This window comes from Physella acuta, unplaced genomic scaffold (assembly GCF_028476545.2).
Source record: "Physella acuta isolate Inbredline_101_S28 unplaced genomic scaffold, ASM2847654v3 ptg001150l, whole genome shotgun sequence".
NCBI classification, from domain to species: Eukaryota; Metazoa; Mollusca; class Gastropoda; family Physidae; genus Physella; species Physella acuta.
The window spans coordinates 117,342-138,774 of NW_026732667.1; the positions used below are offsets into that span (position 1 = coordinate 117,342).

A 21,433-nucleotide genomic window follows, 5' to 3' on the forward strand; every position below is an offset into this window, starting at 1 on the left:
AACCAGGATTTTAACCTCTGGTTTGTAGGGTGCTTTCTACAGCTATGAAGTTGTGTAGAAATTGTATAAAATAATGTGCCAAAATTCAAAATGGCAATAACAATAAATGATCCTAGAACATGATGTGTTCAACATTATACATATCAATAGTTTCCATTGCTTTATTAGATCCATTGCCACATCTATATGTATATGCACATCTTTAACAAATGGCAACAACGCTATTATGGAAAAATTTGCTGCTGGCCTGTCATCTGAAAAGTTTTAGAGCCATTCATGATTCATGTTAGGTCTGTGCTCTTTAAAATTTCTACATTTTGTATGCGTAAAGTTAAGAAAACCTAAATTTTGAATCTATTGAAAAGTAAAATGAAAATCTAAAAATGTTCCAAATGTCTAACCCATCCTTTTACATTATTGATTTGAAGGCTGTAAATTACATGACGTATTACATAATATCTCTGCATTAAAACAAAATAAAACTTGAACCAGTCAACATTAAAACATTTCAGTATCTTTATTCAATGCCTCAGTATGATGTAGTGCATTAACAATAGCAGTTACTCAACAGTTTTCAACAATGCATAAATTCCTCTTATTACTAAAGAATAAAACTATAACATTAACATTTTTCTTTTCATCTAACATTACAAAAGATAAATTTCATCATACAACAGAAATATCAAATTTGTTCTACTTCCTTTAAAAAATTACTACAGTAACCTAACAATCTATACACTTGAAAGTAAATCATACAAGAGCTAAGTGACATCCAAATATCAACCAACTATTCATTTTAGTAGAGGTTAGTACACCCCAATGAATTAGATTGACTCAGGCAACTGTGTCTAAAATTACATTGTTATGGAATTCTACAATAGGAATATGCTATTGCTTTATAGCTTCCTTTTAATTAAAAGACAAGTCATACATAAACAAAAAACAATACTTGTATTCTTTTAGCATTAAAAAGATGTAAAAAGGCCTGAGAATTATATTTAATAAATTTAAAAGCAAAAATTGTTTTTGCATTTTAAGTTTTAGAAGAATGATAAACATTTCAGACATTATTTTATCATCCGCACCGTAAAATTATTTTTTCACATACATCAGCTTATTTACAACATTTCCATCCTACCAGACACAGGATGGATATTCAACATTCAGCTGCACTGTTCCATGAGAAAGTTGATAAAGTTAGATATGAATGGCACCTTAGATGAATAGTTGGATCACTTCTTTTGCTTCTTGGACGAGCTGTATTTAAGAAAAATATTAAAAACCATTTGTATGATACTGATCTCAAATGCTTCATTAAAATAACATAAGACAATGCACTAGTCTTTGAAACGTCTAGTGGTAATGTGTGTAAAATGTGCTATCTTTAATACTTTAAAACTACTAAAATAGCCAAAGTACTATCTTTGAACACTGTTAAAAATCTTGTGTTAAAATTATACTATACTGCCTAAAAATATAAATTTTGTTCCAATAATAAAATGAAAGGATACCTTTTTTCTCTTTTTTCTTTTATTTTTTGTTTAGGTGATCCCTCAAGGTCTGTAAATTGTTCCTGGTGGATAACAAATTTTAATACAAATTTAATATACTAGTATTGACTTGCGTAAAATTACAAAATACAAGAATAAAATGATTATGTAATATACACATACTAATAGTGCAATTATCTTTTTTATTAAAAGTAGCAAACATAAAATAAAGCTTTGCCTAAGTTACATGGAGAAAAGGATCTCTACCTTTCTTGATGAGTGGCTTTGTTTAGAAGGTTTTTCTTTATGGTCTTTTTCTACGTAGAGTTTGACAGAAGATCCATTAGGCTCACCATTCAACTTTCCTAATAGACAATTGTAAACTGTAACTATACACTACTTACGCAAAAAACAACAAAAAAAAAACATAAGCTAAAATGTAAGTTACAGATTTCTCTTAGCTCATTAAGAGATAAACTTACTTGTTGTAGAATAGTGATCCTCACTTTTCCTTCTCTTTAACTGATCCACATCATAATTTTCCACTGAATGGTCCTGTGAAGTACCAAAATAGTTACTTTTACTTTGCTATTTTTTAAATGGACATTTGTTGTATGAATCTATTCTAGCCAAACTAAATATAGCTGTTAGAGGTCAGTTGTGGGTGAGATAGAAATAGGTTAGAATAATCAAGAATTAGGGGAGAGATATCTGGCAAAGAAAAATTACATTATACTGACCCTCTTTTTTTCCTTCCTTTCTTTATCACGGTCTGCTTCAAAGGCTTCATCAACTTCTAGACTGGTGGGACTCTGTTTAAAAAAAAGTGAAGTAGTGTAAAAATTGCATAAAATGATGTACCAAAATTCAAAATATTCCCCATATTTTGTACAAGTCAATGCCTCAAGGTAAGGGTGGTTGGACCAATGTCTTGGGTTTGGATGCCAGGTTCATTCCCTGAGTACACCCAGCTGTGATGGGTACCTAGCACAAGTTAGGGAAAATAAAAGTGGCTGGGCATATTACTGACCACACTATTACTTTACACAGCAAGGTGAGCTCTACTTTCTCTGCCCTACAGACCACCAGATCTGAAAGCATAACAGCACGTGTTACATTGTTTTCTAGCACAATGCCTCACCTTTCTGTGCTTGCCTCGAGCCTCCAGCGCTGACTCCTGCAATCAAGAAGTAAGTTGGTGTGGTTGTTGAAGAACATGTCAACATGACATGCAGCAGTTGTGGTGGTAAAGAAGGAGATGAAGATGAAGTTGGTTGTGCAGCTGGCGTTGGTATACGAGCCTAAGATCCCCTTTGCTCCAACCAGTTCAGGTGAAGGCTCATTCAATATGCCCTAATTTCCTGTCTCAGGTTTTCTACTTCTTTTAAGGCTCAAGGGTTTTTTTAAAATGTATAGTTTATATTTTTTTGGTAAGATCAATTAGGGCATATTGAATGTGTTACTGCTATGTTTGAGAGTCTATTATTATGATATTAGGTATTTAATATCCGTGAAGCAGAGGGAGATGGAAAAGATAAAGAGATGGTCTGATTTCGTGACTATTTTCTTCAGCTAAAGAAAGAAGTTTAAGTTGAATAAAAATTCATTTTTACATCATTCCTTTAGCTTGGGTGAGATGTAAATAAGTAACTGAAGAAGAAACAGAACATAATTTGTTTCCTACAAATATAAAATATCAAAACCAGTATAACAACTAAAAGAAAAAATCAAACTATAAATAGTACAAAACTTTACAAGTAGTTGCAAAAGTTGAAGTACTTATTACAATTAATAGCCAGCTAATTTTTTAAAGTGACATATTGGTTTTATAAGTTATAAAAAAAAAAAAAAAAACAAATAACTTAATAAGGTTCTTTTTTTTTCACTTATTTAAAAAAGAAAAACTTGTTTTAAAAAAAGGAATATCTAGGGATCATTTTTTTTCCTTTTGTAAATTGAAACATGATGTAAATGAAACTTAAGATGTGCATAGTTCATAAATTTTATTGTAATGGGTAAACAAAAAAATACCAACTTATTTAAAAACTAACAAAATGAATTTAGTGAATTAATTTACATACTCTACATGTAGGCTACGGTTGCAAACATCACTCTAGCAAGTGAGTATTAAAAAACCCTCAGTATAAAAATTTGTTAACTGATTCTTTTTAAGCACAAAAAACGCATGTTTTATACAATCACAACTGTCAATATTTTAGCTGTCTTTAAAACAATCATCAAATAAATTTAACATCCACAGAATAGGGAAAATCTTGAGGAAGTTAAGTGCTGCCATCTGAGCACCCAATCACAACGATCCTTGCATTGAGAAACTGAACACAAAGTTACACAAAAAGAGAAATTTTTCATGAACATCCATTTCATCAAATCACAGCAGAAATATAAACTCTTTCAGTTGACTTTAAAATAACGGGAACAAAAAACAAATCACCACTTCAGATACAAAAACTATTTCATGTCATCTTAAATAAACCACCAAACCACACACAATGAGAACTCAAATCACTGTGGAAAAAGCTACTAGAGGGGTAAGAACACATCTTGAAATCACAAGCTGCTCAATGAAATATTCCATTGGAAGAATTCACCAAATAAAATTCTAGTTAATGTTATTCACAGAAAGTTTGACTATGCATCCCATTTTTTTTAGGTTATGACAGAGATTTGTTATGTATATGCCAACTGAAAAATGTAATTAAAAGATTAATGATTTTAAGTAACACAACTTGTAATTGTGTCTGTATCTTAGTTGTCATATTAGTTAAGTAAGTAATGTATATGCATGAAAATGAAAGTAGTTTTATGATTTGCTTACACACTGCTAGAGTTACATAATACTACAAGATTGTTCTTCAACACAGTCAATTCACTTATTGCAAGGACTTCAAGTAGTTGAGATGAAACATTTTTTCTATTATGCAAGAGTCTTTTAAACAAGATGTGAATAGCTTTAAATTTTTAGTAATGATGTATGCCTCACAAGATCCAACCGATGTCCGAGTTGATCCAGTTGACATCCGTGTTGATCAAATTCACATCCGTGTTGATGATGTTCACATCTGTGCGGATGACACTAGGACTAGATAATGGTGGATGACCCTTGAAATGCTCCTTGAGTTGAATGACTTGAGTGATATAGATTTTCGTCACATTGTTTCATAGCGACTGATTCTTTGCTATAGGATCTTTACAATACAGGGCTTTCTTAAAAGACGGACTCATTTTCTATTTAGATGTACATCAAGAATTTTCATGTTTTGATTTTTATTTCAATGCCAATATGCTATGTCATTATAGAATCTTGTTTTTTCTGGATTTTGCTTGCTCTCCTTAGGTTTTACTGATGAGATCTGTCTATAATGTGACTGGCATTTACTGGTGATCTTTTTATTTCATATTAGATTTCTGGACTGAAGTATCATTTATCAGTAAGTTCAGTCTTGACTAATCTTTTACTAGCAATCAAGATACATTTGGATATTAGTGAAACTTCAGCTTCTGGCTTTTCTCTAGGATGTAGGGAGCAGATCTAAACATATGATTGGACATGAGCTACTGTTTGTGCTACTTATTGCTACTTTGGCCATCTTATTTTAGGTGGACTTCTGCTACTGGGTGGGCATCTTGTTTTAGTTGGGCGTCTGCGACTGGGTGGCCATCTTATTTTAGTTGGGTGTCTGCTACTGGGCGGCCATCTTGTTTTAGTTGGGTGTCTGCTACTGGGTGGACATCTTATTTTAGTTAGGCGTCTGCTACTGGGCGGCCATCTTGTTTTAGTTGGGCGTCTGCGACTGGGTGGCCATCGTCTGAACAGCTGCTACTAAGTGGACTTCTGCTACTGGGTGGATATCTTTTTACTGGTGGACATACGCTACTGGGTGGATACCTTCTTATATGTGGATGTCTGTTACTGGGTGGACATCTGCTACTGGGTGGATATCTTCTTTAAAGTGTTTACATCTGGGTTTACATCTTCTTTAAGGTGGCCCGGCTGCTATTAAATGGACATCTGCGACCGTGGACATCTAAGATAGGCATCTTAAGTTTAATGATTTGATAAACTTAACAGCAGGCAGTATGGACATCTTCCTGTAGCTCTTAACAATATGTTTGCCAACATCATCTTTTATCTTAATCTAGTATTATGCTTTTTTCATTCAGGACAGCAAGCTCTCAAATATCTCGAATTTCAGCATCTGTTAAATCTTTCATACAAGGACACAGGTTTTAGAGGTGTCAGGCAAGGTTGGTGAAGCAGAGTTGGGGATCTTTAATCAGTGGGTTCTTTCTCAGGAGTTTTCTCTTTCACAGTGCCATCTGTTTCTTTTCTCTACTATCAGGAAAGGAGTTTGTATGTTACTGTAACACAACCTCAATTCATCATAGGCTCTTCTACTCTCCAACATTTCTCAAACTGGTGTCTTAATCTACTAATCTTTCTACTCTTCAAACATAAGCTGCTAGATGTGAACTTTTTCTCCTTCATCTTCTACATTACGTTCAGGACTTTTAATTCATCTTTTCTTTGCACTTCCCTCCTTTATCACAAGAGCTTGAGTTTGCTAGACACCCATCACTTTTGAGATGCAGACTCGCCTCTGGACAAAACCCTTGCATTATACTTCTATACTAACCTGAGATGAACCACTAGCTTCCAATCTTCTTCGTTTAGACTCTGCAGGAAAAAATTCCAAAAGATAACATTACTGTCTTACAAAATTTCAAAATTAGCAATTGATGGTAAATACTAAATTCTTTAAGAAAATAGCAGTCACCTTTAAAATCATCTACAGGTGTAAAAGTATTACCTCTTTCATCTAGTTGTTTAGGTGAAGGTTCTGCACTTCGTCTGTGTGATGATGCTGACATATGGCTACCTATCCCTCCATCATAATCTTTCAGCATCCGGGCAGCATGTCTCTCTTCTTCTTTTGCTGATGCCTCACGCTCCTTTCTTTCTCTTTTTTCTTCCTTCGCTTTCTCTTTTGCCAGCTTGTTGGCCTCGCGGTCCTTGCGGTCACTTTTCTTAGGCTTCTCTTCTTTGGCTAGTTTTGGTTCTTTGTACCTCAGTCCATCTTCAGTCCCATCAGCCGGCCTCATGTTATGCTGGTCTGGGCTGTCTCGCAACTCTCTTTTAACGCTGAAAAAAAAGTGAAATATTTTAACTATAAACTAAATTGAGTAGCAATATGTGAATCTACAATTTCCAATTTAAATATAACATACACTTGAAGAGAAACAAAATTTTGAAACAAGCATAGCACTATTCAAGTAACAACTATTAATTTATGGTACTGAAGATTTATGAAAATGTGCTGCTCATAATATCACCAAAGGATTCTTCATCTACTGTAAGCAACACAAACTACAAACATTACAAATTGATAAAAGATATAAATTAACAGTAGAAAAACCACTCACCCAACTCCGTTGGTCTCCATATTGCTAGCAGCTTTTAATTTTGCCTCTTTCTTTTCTCTAGCTTCCTTTTTTTCACTTGTCCTTTCCTTCTTCTTATCCACATCTCCTGTTTGTGCTCTTTCTCTTTTCTCTTCTTTTGTTAAAACTTCTTGTTTAACATCTTTGACACGACCTTTTTAATGAAATAAAATAAAATACACTGAAATATAAGTACAGTAATTATGAACTATTTTAAATTATAACATTTTTTATCTCAATTAGAAATTATTTTTTTCCAACATGATATCTGGAAACATTTATTCGCATCTTGTAGAAAGCATAAATGAGTTGTAGGACAATGCTCTGACCTTGTATGATTTTGTTTTTCAAAGATCTCACCAGTCCTTTGTGGCAGAGAAAAGTAGCTCTGTATGCAATAAAAACCCAGTTAATAAAACAAGTAACATTGCAACAGCACAGAAAATAAGGTATCTACCATCAAGATCTCCCTTTTTTGATGTGGCTGTAGAGTTACCATCAGCTTGCCTTTGCTGAAGAGCTTGGTTCTGTGATGCCATGTTTGCTGGCTTTTTAGGCTGGGGAAGTAGTAATAAAGTGATATTGTGTGAAATAATCCAAGCCTTCACTAACAACACAACATAATAGTAAACTATGGTGTGTTCAAATACCTCCTTGATGTGAAATTCAGTCTCTTGCACCCATGTAGCTTTTTTATTTTTCAGTTGTCCAGCGTAGCTGTTTAAAAAAAAAATAAAACTGACTTCATCTGATACAACAATGTATTTTCAATTACTTGAACTAACGTTAAACTCATAAGTGAAAAAGATTTTTTTTTAATGTGTTAATTTAACAATCCAGCTACCCAATAGCCAAAGCATAGATATCTGGTCTTTTGTCCTTTTCTTCTTTACTCAGTTTGTCTACTCTTCTCTCTATCGCCATTCCTATTTGAGTCATGCGTGGGAAGTGTGGCAGAATCTGAAGTTCAAGTATTAGAAATTACATTTAAAATAAAATGCATGGTGACATAAAAATCTATTCAAATACCTGCACACTTATTTATTAAATACTGTAAAATAGTATCATAAGTGTTTTACAATGAATAAAATTAAATATAATGCATATAAATTATGAACTAGCAAAGTTTAGTTAGACCAGATTTTGAGTGAAACTAGTCTAGGCAACATGGTATAGAATCAATAATCTAGTACAGAAACAATATTAGCAACATACTTTGGTAAGCACTATCAGAGAGTTCCTTATCTGGCTGTAGTTTTTGGATTCCAAACAGGTGATAACAGACTGAATAAAAACAATTGTTTATAAATCTGGTGTGTTTTAAAATTGTTAAATGACTTATTTTAATAAGGGTAGCTCTATAAATTACAATTATATCTACATTAAAACGATGATATACTTGAATATAAAGTCTACTTACTTTAGTCAGCCTGAAATGCCACTTGTGGCACACATGTCTGTAGTTCTCATAATCAAGTCTGTCCATTTTATTGTTCTGGTCTGTTCCTTTACGGAACACTGTAAGGAACCCGGGGAAATTGTAGCACTCCTAGACATAAAATAAAATACATTTTAGACCATTTTGTAAGCATAGTTTTTATATCTTCAATATAAAACACTAAATGACTTTTTTCACCAACCTTTTCATATATGGCTGGGCTGCTATGCCACCTCATGATAGTTTCAAGGGCACTACATAAAAATCTACCATATCTGCGAGCTTCATTTTCAGTGCAGCTTGTCACAGTGTAGGTAATATCATTAAATACCTAATTTGTACATCAGAAAAATAAAAATAATTAGCCATTCACTAACTATGTAGATATTTTCAGTTGAACCTCAGTTTTAAAAGATGAAAATGAGACTAAAATATATTAAGCTTTAAAATTTTCCATCAAATATAAATAATAAAGCCAATATTTGCAAAATAAAGTTAAAACAAAAAAAACTCACCCTGTCATAGGTAATTAAGGTTGAAAAGTTGGGTGTTTTAAGATTGTGAAGTACTTGAATGAAGTGACCACAATAAATAGCATCACTGGCAGTGAAACAACAGCGAGGAAATAAACAATACTGCAGCAAGTTTGTTGTCATTTCAGATTTTAAAGTACCTGAATAAAGAAAATGTGTCAGCAGCTATCTTTTTTTAGTTCAATTCATGATAAAACTACACATAGTTAGAGAATAATATATTTAAAAACAAACTCTCGTAAAAAACCACCATTGCTATCCTTTGATTTGAATGTACATTAAAATACACACAAACCTGTAGGGAACCAGAGTTCTTTCTCTTTCTCTAACCTCTCCATCACTCTCTGCACATGCTCGGCCTGTTTCTTGGCTTCATCCTTCAGTTTATCAATCAAAATCTTGCAACGCTCTTGCTCTTTGCGTTTTTTACTAGCAGGCTATAAAACAAACATCAGAAAATATTTAACTTCAGACTTAAAAATGAAACACGAGGTTTAATTGGTAAAATGATTCTTAATACAGATAAAATATTTTTTTTTTAACAACAGGAACATTTGCTCTAAACTTTTTATCAATTTTGTTTTTAATATCTGGATGTATTTCAATTTCACTTTAATTATAGTATTTACATCATTTCCAGGGGAAAAAAAATTCCCCGTAATGTATACAGCACTTAAAAATATATGTGTAATAACGAACTCATGCTGGTTAATTATGAGAGCTGAGCTACATAAAAAAAATTATGAGAACTGAGCTAAGTAAAAGAAAATCAAACACTTATCTGAACTTACCATATCTCTGTTAGCTTCCACAGCACTAATTTGGCTTTCTTGCAATGCTATTTGTTTTTCATATGCTGCTTTAGGGACGTGTAGGTCATACATAGATAATGACCAAAAAGTGATATAAAACTGAGGTCTGAAAGTAATTGAAGGATAGATATTTTTTAATAAAATTTTTAATTATAATGAAGAAATGACTATATACAAAGAAAACAGCATAGCAGATAAATTAGTAAGTAACTTACGTTAGATCATCCCATATTTTTGATGAAAAAACTGGCTTTATGGCTTCAACAACTGGTCCCATGATTTCTTCAGAAGCTTTGATGTAACATGATATCTAACAGAAACACAGATTAATAATTAAGCATTAAACATTATACCATATCTTGATAAAGAATCATAAATGATTTCAAGCAACTGAAAGCAATAAATCAAAACAGAAAAGGCTAATTTTTTAAACAAATTAACTAAATTCTGTGTACATGTACTAGATTGTAAACTCACTTTATTTGTTTTTTTGTCTTTTTCCTTTTCTTTATCAAGCTTTTTCATTTCATCATATTTCACCTGAATGGGGTAGAGTATTTTTGTTAAATTGGTTTAAAATGACAATTTTAGTAAGTTACTTTTTATTTAGAGAACAAATTCCTCAACAGAAAAATCAGTTTTATTACTAAAAGTGGTGTATAGATGTTTTAAATAATGCCAAAGAACTGGTTCACCTGACATTTTATATAAAATACAAATTTACCAGTAATAAACTGAATGGACAATTATATAAACTTACATTTATGGCATGTGCATACAGAGGTCTGGACAGAAAGAAGGCAGCAGAATGTGGGATATGGTAAGTAGATAACAAGACATCAACAGCGGGTAGCCTCTTGACAAATTCCTCTGTACTTAGCTGCATGGACAGAAAGCTACCAAACTGGACCAAGGTATCCTGACACTGAAATTATTCAAAAACATTATTACACTGACAAATACAACATTTTAATCTAGTTAAGTTCACCAGAAAGTGTTTTAAGCACAGCTACCTGATCATAGAGCTTCCCAACTAATTTTAGATGCTTGTTAGCATCTTCAGCAAATACTGTACTATCTCTCTGTTGAGACATAAGTAGGCACAGGGACAAGGCGAGATCATGCTCTAACAAAGTGTCTTTAAGTCTTGTTGAGGATTTTTTGGTATTCCGAACCTGAGAAAAATTACTGCCCTGCAAAGAGAAACCATGTGATAAAACGTAATACTTGATGACATTCAATAAAAATGAGCAGCCTTAAATCAGTGTAAAAAAAATGTTACCTCTTGTTTAACAAGTTCACCACCAGCCATGGCTTCCAGCTGATCATCTGTTACTTCTTCAGATATCTCAATCCCTGCCATCTTTTGGACCACCTCTCTAAGTAGCAGCAAGTCAGTGCTAGACAAAAGAAATTTGGAATCACATTTCTTACTCACAGGTGAAAGGTTAAAATAAACAAACAAAATGTTTATTTTCCTTTTTTCAAATATTTTTCAATGCTAATAATTATAAATATACCTTTTTCCTGCCTTTAACTGATTAGCCACATACTGTAGTATGCCAGTCAGCTCTACTTGGTATTTGCGACAAATAGCACCAGCAAAGTTAGCTAAACCTATTTTAGATTAAAATAGTATTTAATTAGGGATTTCGGTACATTAATTGATGAATGAACTAGACAAATAATTATAATGAGCTGCAAAGAAATTATTTTGAATTTCTAAAGAATATTAATACAAATATTAACTTACTTTGAAGCCACAGAGATATGTTCATGTTATCTGTTTTCATTCTGTCTTTTTCGGGGTTGGCAATAGCTTCAATAATGCAAACTATTTTATATTTAAGGTGTAATAAACATGCAATTTTATACAGCTTCATAAACCAAAAACACAAAGAGATAACATCAGATTAAGAATTTTTACACATTTATTTCTATACACCTGTTATTTATCTTTTGAAAAATTATTCAGGATTTTAATTCTACAATTAATTATTCCTTTACACTAAGAGCATTCACCTACTAAAATCACTCAAATTTGTGTATCAATACTTGAAAGTGAAAAGGATACATGTCAACATGTCATATGAAACAGTAGTCAGGTATTTCAGAGAATCTACAACTGGTCCAATCAAGTTGTCATACCTTTGAATCTGATTCAACACCTAGATGAGAGAAAATTAAGGGACTATTATTAACTTAAAAGATTAAAGCTGTTATTCAGTTCAGACAACTGGAAAGCTGTTCTAAACTGTTTTAACATATCTAAAAGACTGAATGTACTTTTGACTTACATATTCAAAAACAATGCCCGGGTTATTGTGACTAAGTTTTCCAAGCTGTCTTCCAGAAGGCTTGACAGTTTCTTTTGACAGACGCCTGAAAAGTTAAAAACTGAATTATTTTTTCCAGCTCAATAATACACAATAAATCATACATCAAGGAAATAAATACTGTCTCTCCTTACTTCATAATGTACTTGGCTCTATCAAGACAATCTGCTCTGGCTCGAATTAGAATCGGGTAAATGAAATACATTTCATTCTTCCATGTTCCATAAAGCCGGTACCTGAAGACAAAGCATTTTAAAACTAAGAATATTTTTAATAAAATAATTCTACCATTAAAAAGATGGATTATATTTAGCACTTAGTATTTTTTTTAGTGAAGCAAAGCAACTGTTGATCACAGACTTTTGCCACTTTTTTAGTTAAATAATACAACAGTTGATGAGTATTTTAGGTTAACAATTTGAAAGCAGAATGTAAGTTAAAAACTTTAAATAAAATAATAAAACAGGCAAAGCAGATTACCTGATTTCATAAGGATACAGTTTCAGAAGGCTCCACAGTTCTTCAGCCATAGAGCAATTGCTTGGTAGAAGAGACATAGATGGCAGTAAAACCTCCTCAAGAGCATTTAAAAACCCGTAATAAGCTATTTCATCTTCTGGGCCGATACCTCCTGAATGGCGCTGGAAAGGGAAATTTGAAAACTACAGTAACAATAGTTGAATAAAAGAAAACAAAAAAAAGTATGGTTAGAGTCATTTTTAATTTTAACCAAAGTGCAAACTTATAAATTTTTACCTTAGACATGAATGTTTTAGCCAGCCTCATGATTTTAACCATCAAAACTGGATCTTTAGAAGCATAGGGACCAAGATAATACAACATTGGCATTGCCAGGTGATAGAGTTGCTGAAATGTGTGAGCCTGGGGACTATCAGAGGTATGCACACATGTTGATCTCTTCTTGGCCAGCAGAGGACTCAGTCCTGTGTTTCTGGAAGAAAAAGAAAATTAAACAGGTATAGATATAGGTTAGTTGTGATTCACACTGGTGAATTGAAAAAAAATTTTTTTTTAATTCTGTAACGGCTCAAAAAATAAATGTAACAATCATAGTTGCTTCTATTGTAAGCTGGGGTGAACTTACTTCTCATAAACTGGCTCAATGACTCTGTGTATGAGTGAACACAATGCAGATGAAATTGACGGATGCACCACAGCAAAATTTTCAGGCAGACGATCAAGTATTGCTTTAGCATTCTCCCATGCACCAATATCTAGTAGGGCTTCACAAAGACCTAGCTTTTGATTATTTTCTCTCTGAAAGTTGATTTAATCATTATGCATTTTAAATCTAATAAAAATGTTGTCAGTACAAAGGATAAAAATAAACAACATGATAATAAGTTTTACCAGGTCAATAATCTGCTGCTCGTCATCTTTCTTGTCATCCTCTTTTTTGTCTGATAAGACAACAGTGTTTAGCTTTCTGGCATAAGCTTTAGCATCATTCACTTCTTTGTTGTAGAATGGAATAATTTCAGAATCTTCTGGCAGTAGCTGAAAATATTTTAATAATGCTGAATACTTAAATATCAAACTCACTATAATTAATATGTAATGTAAATAGGGAAAAGTTCTACAAAAATATGTTTAAATACAGTATCCATTGCATAGTTAATTCAGCCATGGGAAAAGCATGTAATTTTAAAACTTACTTTACCTATACAATTTTAACTGGTAGATTTGGTTAAGATCATACAAAACTATTATCAGCTCTAGAGTATTTATATTTATGGACAAATTAATATTTAAAACAACAGCAAATGAATGTAAACTTACATATGGATATAAATCATCAAGATCTACCAATTCATGTTTTAGCAACAAAGCTGCACATTTAAACAAAGATTTAGGTGTGGTCCAGTCAGCAGCTTGCTGTAAACACAAGTACAATCAATGCAATTATATAACAACAAAAAAAAAATAACAAAGATGTTTTTTTTACATACAGCGAAATTTACAAATCACATGCATTCAAATAAATTTCCTTACCTCTCTAAAATTAAATTTGAATCCAATTATATGACAGAGTGTGAGTTTGTCAATAATGTAAGCACGTAAGAGAGGAATATAGAATTCATGCTCCTCTGGGTGGCATTCAAAAGACTCAAGAATTGTGTCAAGAACTCGATTAGGATCAAGATCAAAACAGCCTAAAATAAAGGGGGTTTAAGAAAATTGTATTTAAAAATTGTAAATCAACATTAAAGGGCTTTCATAAAGTGTAACACTAATTTAGCATCATTAACTAACAAAAACTTATGTCATCACTAAAGTAATTTGATATTAAATAGACAGCTGTATTGCCTGTAATCTAGTAGTACAATTATACTTACCAATCAATGATTTAATGTTTTGAAGAACTTGCTCCCATGAATTCTTTATTCCAAAGTCAGGATTTAACTCAGTAATAAGCTTAGAGTAGCCTTCACTTTCTTCTCTCAACAAATTGAACTTCTGTTGTTTGTAGCTAAAATTATTATAAAAATATCAGCTTATGATCACTTTCTATACCAGTGTGCATTTAATATAGTTATTATCTATTTAGTATTAAACAGCCTCTACATTAGAAGCCAAGGAAATCAAAGTTCAATATCACATGATGTATAATTTTAATTAAATATCTATATTACATGAGTTTTTATAGTTTGTGATGATAAATTAACATAACCCAGGTTGAAATTGATATTAAAACCATAATTACACAACACAATGAAGCATCAAAGTTTGAACTTACTACAATCTTGTTTTGGTCTTCACATATTTCTGGTTGAATCCTATTTGAGACCCAACTAAACCTGCAGGTTCCAAGGAATCTTGATCAAGTCTTTCCTTTAACAGACTATCAGGCACAACTGTATTCTACAGATAAGAATATTATATTTTATTATTTTATTTATTAGGGTAGAAGGTGCAAATGAAATAATTCTCAAAATTAAGTTTTCTCATATTTGATAATTTCAAATAAAATATTAATAAAACCAAAATATAAAATTAAAACATTTTATTTTTATTCTTGTCTTTAACTCTTTAAGTAATGAGCATATTAAAATTATTTATGGATGCAAATATGCAACAGGAAAAGCAAATAATATTCAGTGTTAAATGATATTTGAAATTATTAATTTTCTTACACAATTTGTAAAAAAAATATTTAAAATATAAGTTGCTATTTGATTAGTTACCCGTAAAGCACCAACAAAGGACACAAATTTTTCCCTGACAGTATCTTCTGAGCAAGTTGTTTCAACATCTGTACACACAAAAAAGAACGCACATAAAATTATTTTAATAAAAAATAAGAAAATTATACATTTTATCTAGATTTTTCAATACCTTACATTATTTTGTACAATACAACTTACCTACTATTCCCAAAACATCAGCAAGTGTGGATGGTAATGATGCAATTGAATCCTGAAATTATTTAACATTAATTTAAAAATGTTGGAATATTACTCATTTAAAACTTAAGAACAAATTACTTGGAAACAAGTTACTCAGTATGGCCACATAAGGATAGTTAGGGTAAGGTTAATTTGTAAAGACAAAGACAGTAATATAAGAATGGTATGGCTTGGCTATTCATGCATTAAGAGAAAAAATAATATCTGCTATAATTAAAGCAGATAAATTATTATTGACATTAAATCTATTAATATGTTTGGAAGTCTTAAGAAATGCATCCAGAATTTAAAACATTTTTTTTTAAATTTCATTCCTATCATCAATTCTGCAAATCTATCATCTTACCTTCAGTTCTGTGAAAGCAGATATAGCACACTCAGCTTTGAGGTGATTATGATTTACAGCATAACAAACTTCATACAGTGCTCTTTTAAAATTTTTCTTTGGCAACAGTTTAACAGTGGATTCAGTCTCACTTAAAGATTTACAAAGCTTTACACTGGAAGATATTTTAAAAAGAAAAAAGTTTTAATGTACCTAAGTATAATATTATTCATAGAAACACATAATGAATGCTTTATAAATGTAATAAACAGTAGGTTAAATATGACACTTTCTATGAATAAACATTATTATATTTTACATTTTAAAAAACTATGAGCTGACCCGCGCCGTAAACATATGCCGCTATCTAGTTGTTTTATTTTCTACTTCTCAGTAATTCATAATTTGTTAATTCAACACTACCAATGCTACAACTGAAAGCAGCCGTCCGTGATGACAGTTTACAGACAACAATGAAAAGATCAAGCAGAACTTGTTTTTACCTCCTTTTAGTTTCAAATCGTTTAAAAACTAAATTATCTGCCCCTAATAGCTGTAACTAATTTGACCCGGCTCTAGGATTGTAAACATTTAGTGTTAACCACAGCACACCAGACTGGTGGGGTGGGGTGCCTAGAGAGCAGGGTAGGAACAGCTAAGCCCTTACATTGTGGTGTCTCGCATGGTCCCTGCGTAGAGAATTATATATATAGATACTGAATCCCAACGCACCTTTTTAAAGAATAACTCACTTTTCATTAGGTTATTAAATATTACTACAACAGTAGGGGTATTATTATTGGTGATCAAGGAATGTTTGAGATTTACACTTATTCTTTGGAGTTTGTAGTAGAATCACCTCATCTTTAGAGCCTACCAAACCATCTAGTCTATTTTCATCTGCGTAGCCTTTGGATTAGATCATTAGACATAAAGTTAAGCCTGTTAAGGGGTTGGTTTGTTCTGCTAGGGATACAAAGGGTCGACTCAAAATATTGTCTGAATCTTCTTAAAAAGGAATGTTTTTTTTACGTTACTTGGTAGTTAACTAAACTAAATACATGTGATTTGCTAATGTAAAAGCTATCCATATTCCTAACCCCAATACTACCATTACCTAACTGATTTCTATCAGTAATTTTATACCCCTTTTTAAGAAGATTCTATTTTATCTAAATGTCTGTTATTAGATTCTAGATCTGTAATTAATGTCTGTGTGTATCACATGTGTAGTGAGTAAATTTACTAAATTGACTTTTTTGTGTATGCCTGCCCTAATCATCATATCAGCCTTTTATCTGGCATACAGTACTGGTATTTAAAAAAATCCTCCACCAACCCAAATGTCTCGCTATCTAGTCTAGATCTACCCGTAATTCTGCAGTATGTCTGCAAGTTGTTTTCTCGCATTTTACCGCCCCGCTGTTTCGCATTTTACCGAGACCCTGCCCTACACCTGTACACTAGGGACATGGATATGACGCGCGATTTGCCGCGGGCGAGGAGAGCTGTTCGCCAATACCGTGATTTTGCGCTACGGCGTTTTTTGCGATGGGCAGTTTCGAAAAAAAAAATTTTTTCCTACAACCCAAATGATTATTGTCATGGTTTTAATAGATTTACAACTAGAAATGGACATCGTTTTTACTTACAACTTGTTTTTTGTTCCAATGGATTATTATTTTATGGAGTTTTTCATTGAAAATAAAGTAAGTTTGAGCAAATTTTTCAGATATAGCATTTTATGGCACAGTAATAAGTTTAAAGGCACAAATAGAACAACCATTTTTCTATATGAATATCAAATTTTTTTAGCGACAATCGGACCCAAAAAGGTTTTATTTGGGACCAAGAAAGCATCTCTGATTTCAACAAACCGGATGCTTATAATAATAGTGATTTAAATAATGAAACTAAAACCGGAAGTTAGTAAAAATCGGAATTTCCCAAATATTGTTAATGACGCTAAAGCAAAATATTAGAGCTGATTTTACAATCAGAGCCATCCATCATCTCCTTTTGCTTTTTATTGACTGATTTTCACTTCTATTGATAAAACATTGATTCTTTCTTGATGTTGCAGTTATATTTCGTGTTATAATTACATATTTATTTAATATGAATTATTTTACTGGAGTTAAGTTTCCCACATAAGTTTCTTTGAAGTTGCGTTGTTAATATTGGATACTATGATAATATCTCTTTTTTGTAATATCGAGCTCATTTGTAACTTTTTCATGTATAAATTGAACTATTAATATATTATGAATAACAATAAACTTAAATCTAGAATACTTTTAACAAAAATACTACATCATAATAGATCTAGAATGCTGTCCAAAAATGATGTCACATTTCTGTGGGGGGGGGGGGGGACGACACTTCGTCATTTTTTCACAATGTGTGATGAGTTTGTTATAGCCTCTAATTTGCGTTTTAAACTTTTTTTTTTGTAAATTGCAATAGACTAATAGAAATTGATTAATATACTTTTTGACCATAGTGACCATAGTCAATATTTGAGAAAGAAACCATGAGCTATGTTAAAAATAAAGTTAAAAATAAAGCTGCAATTTTGAAGGGGTTTTAGGCTCAGGTCATTTTAATAGGGGGAGGGGGGGTCTGTGGCTTTTTGTGATAATGGGTGACAGTGGGTAGTAGGAGACATAATTTTATGGTAGCTGTAGATCATTTTTAATTAAATTCACTGAAAGAAGAAAATCGTTCTAGTTTAGGCTTTTTGGATTTGCAATACATCAGATAATTTTAAATAAGTAGATCTATTCTACACCTACTTTTAACTAGATCTAGAAGATCTATATCTGTCTGTGTTAACACAGATCTTCTGTAATTGTTAACACAGATCTTCTGTAATAAATAACTAAAAATAAATAGTCACAAAAGATGTAAAGATAAAAACGTAAATGTAATTGTAAATCTATTCTAAACAGGTTTTGAAGTTCAGCTGAATTGAAGTCACAGCCTTCACTGCTGGAGTAGCCAATTCCTCAGGATTGTGCATGGTTAGGCCTGGTAAAATTCATAGCCAGAATAGCTATTTCCACAGGGTATCAGACTGCCTTGTTCAAGTTTGTAGAGCGTCCCTGAGTCCACCCAGCTATGATGGGTACCTAACTCACTTCAATTAAAGTTAAGGCAGATGGGCATAGTGCTCACCACACTATCCCTTCATATGCCAAGGTCACTGATACAGCAAACTTTACTTATTTGCCCCATGCACAGTCAGCTACTATAATATCTACATCATTTAAACGTAAAGATGTATTTTAATTTGACATGTATTTCTAATTGCAGGCAGATGTTTATTATGTATTCTACATTAAAAATTTAATACCACATGTTTATGATGATGCATAAACACGATGGATGAAATGTATACAATGTATCAACAAAAAGGCCAATTTTCAGCTAAATATTCCAAGGTTGCCTATAGCAAAATTTTCGTTACAAAATAAGGAGGGTACCCTTGCTTCAAACCCATTTTTATGAAATGAAATATTTTTTTAATTAACTTACATCAATGTGTATTTAAAGTACATAATCACCTTCAAATTTTACTGTTTTTGAATGATATAAGCAAAGAAATTAAAATCAGTTTAGCTTTGTACCTCTTTCTTGTTAGAAAGTAGCTGCGCTGGACAAAAATTACCTTTTAACTTTGACCAACAGTAACAAAACCACATAAGCTAGATGAAATATCTGAACTTTCTGTGAATGTATACAATATTGATAACATTTCAGCAGATTTTCAACTAAATATTCCAAGTGGTTAAAAATTGGCAACAGATGTATGTTGTCTGTTGGAGAATTCTTCGTCACAAAATTAAGGGGGGTACCATAGTTTCATGCCCATTTTTATTAAATAAAATATTTCTTTTATCAACTTTGATCAGTGGGCATATTAAAGTATATAATAACCATCATTAATACTATCTTTAAAGAACATAGGCAAAGTTATCTAAATTAAGCTAGGCATTGTAGTTCTTTTTTGCAAGAAAGTAATTGCGCAGAATAAAAAGTACTTTTTGATTTTGACCATTACTATAACATAACTACATAAGCTAAGTAAAATATTTTTACTTTCTGTGAATGTGTACATTGTTGGCATCATTTAAGCCAATTTTTACTGAGATATTCCATATAATAAAAATTTGGCAGCAGATTTAGTATTGCCTATATAAGACATTTTCTCAAAAATTTTAGGGGGGTGGCCCTCTTGGTTAACATTGCTTTTAACAATTTTTCACATCCACTGAAATTATTTGTATCTTATCCTTTTACTGATATGATAAGCTTGATCCTAGTCAATTTTTATTAAAAAATACCTGGTATTTAAAAAGTTACAGAGGTTTTTGTTCACATCCAAAAAATAAGGGTCACAGAAATTGGAAAAACCCCATTATAAAAAAACCCGAAAATTAAATACGTTAAAAATTCATAACTTTGAAACCGTTTGAGCTAAAATTAAAATGAAAATATCTTTATTCCTGGCTAAATGAGCTCTATAAGATGGTGCTATTACATTTTTCAATTTTTTAAAATTCAAATTTTATCCATGTCCCTACTGTACACCAGAGAACAACGCAACTCAACTGCGACAACAAATCCATGAACAATCATACAATGTTTGTCTAAAGGTCGTAGTTTTAGTCATACTAAAAGAAATAAAACATTCACAATCAATAGCAGTCTTACTATACAAATGGGCTTACAATTCTAATTTTCCCGATTTCTCCCATTTTGGCCCTGAAAGTGTATCTATTGACAAGCAACAATATCCCGATACTGTCGCCATTTTCAGTACTATAAATTGTGGAAGCAGGATATGACGTCAAGAATTTATTCCCCCCCCCCCCCCCCCCCCCCCCCATGCATCATTCATTTCATTTAGGCTTATAAGAAGAAGAGAAGGCGGACAACTTACTTAAGTCTTTAGATAAGGGGATTAAATTTAAATAAAACACATATTACAGGTCTAACTGCCTTTATTATGAGCTTTAAATGCAATTATTTTTTTTTAAAGTTAACTTTTCTCTACCCTTTACACTATATGAAAGATTATTAACGATTAAGCCTTATTTTATTTATGAGGTCACACTCGGGAGGTAAGGGGGGGGGGGGGGGGTAGCTGATTCTAGTAATAGTTTAGAAAGTTACGGTGGGGGAAAAATTCGAGGCAGAGGGGAGCTCAAATGTGACGTCATTTTCATGGTGGTGGAGTCTGACTTTGTGACGAAGGAGGGGGGGGGCTGGAAATTATCAAAGGGAGCTTTATTTAGTGCAAGTAGACCCACCGTAGGGTCTACTTAAGTTTTGCAAACCTATACTTGTCATTTCAATACCTCTCCATGTAAAATACTTGCTTAAAACTCTATCAGTATTTTGCAAAATATTAATATTATGTTGCTAAAAAGGCCTTATAAATGGCACATGCTGATAATATGGATATTGTATGCCCGTAATTTATTAGCTATCTCAAAAAGAATCGGATCCAATATTGCTCATACCAGTTCACCTGGCTAAGCGAAGGATCGTTACTAGCTTACACATATTGGAAAACTTGTAATATAGGCCTGTTATAAATCCGAGC

General features: G+C 32.2%; 1 protein-coding gene across 1 annotated transcript; it reads right to left on the bottom strand.

Moving 5' to 3' along the window:
* Positions 1 to 820: 820 nt before the first annotated feature.
* LOC131956457 (THO complex subunit 2) lies at positions 821 to 20,651 on the bottom strand. The gene is made up of 40 exons (XM_059320906.1): positions 20,556 to 20,651; positions 15,844 to 15,997; positions 15,456 to 15,507; positions 15,276 to 15,343; positions 14,828 to 14,952; positions 14,427 to 14,560; positions 14,083 to 14,243; positions 13,870 to 13,965; positions 13,441 to 13,587; positions 13,175 to 13,347; positions 12,826 to 13,021; positions 12,550 to 12,710; positions 12,204 to 12,305; positions 12,031 to 12,115; positions 11,808 to 11,901; positions 11,487 to 11,567; positions 11,254 to 11,350; positions 11,016 to 11,133; positions 10,747 to 10,926; positions 10,494 to 10,658; positions 10,211 to 10,273; positions 9,949 to 10,043; positions 9,713 to 9,839; positions 9,217 to 9,358; positions 8,904 to 9,061; positions 8,591 to 8,719; positions 8,371 to 8,499; positions 8,166 to 8,234; positions 7,795 to 7,910; positions 7,601 to 7,667; positions 7,408 to 7,507; positions 6,933 to 7,104; positions 6,320 to 6,651; positions 6,146 to 6,186; positions 2,632 to 2,667; positions 2,231 to 2,302; positions 1,973 to 2,045; positions 1,758 to 1,855; positions 1,512 to 1,573; positions 821 to 1,257 (listed from the first exon to the last, which is right to left on the bottom strand). Exons 1-40 carry the CDS (start codon positions 20,636 to 20,638, stop codon positions 1,233 to 1,235), a joined length of 4,578 nt encoding a protein of 1,525 aa, XP_059176889.1. The 5' UTR covers positions 20,639 to 20,651; the 3' UTR covers positions 821 to 1,232.
* Between the last annotated feature and the right edge of the window lie 782 nt (positions 20,652 to 21,433).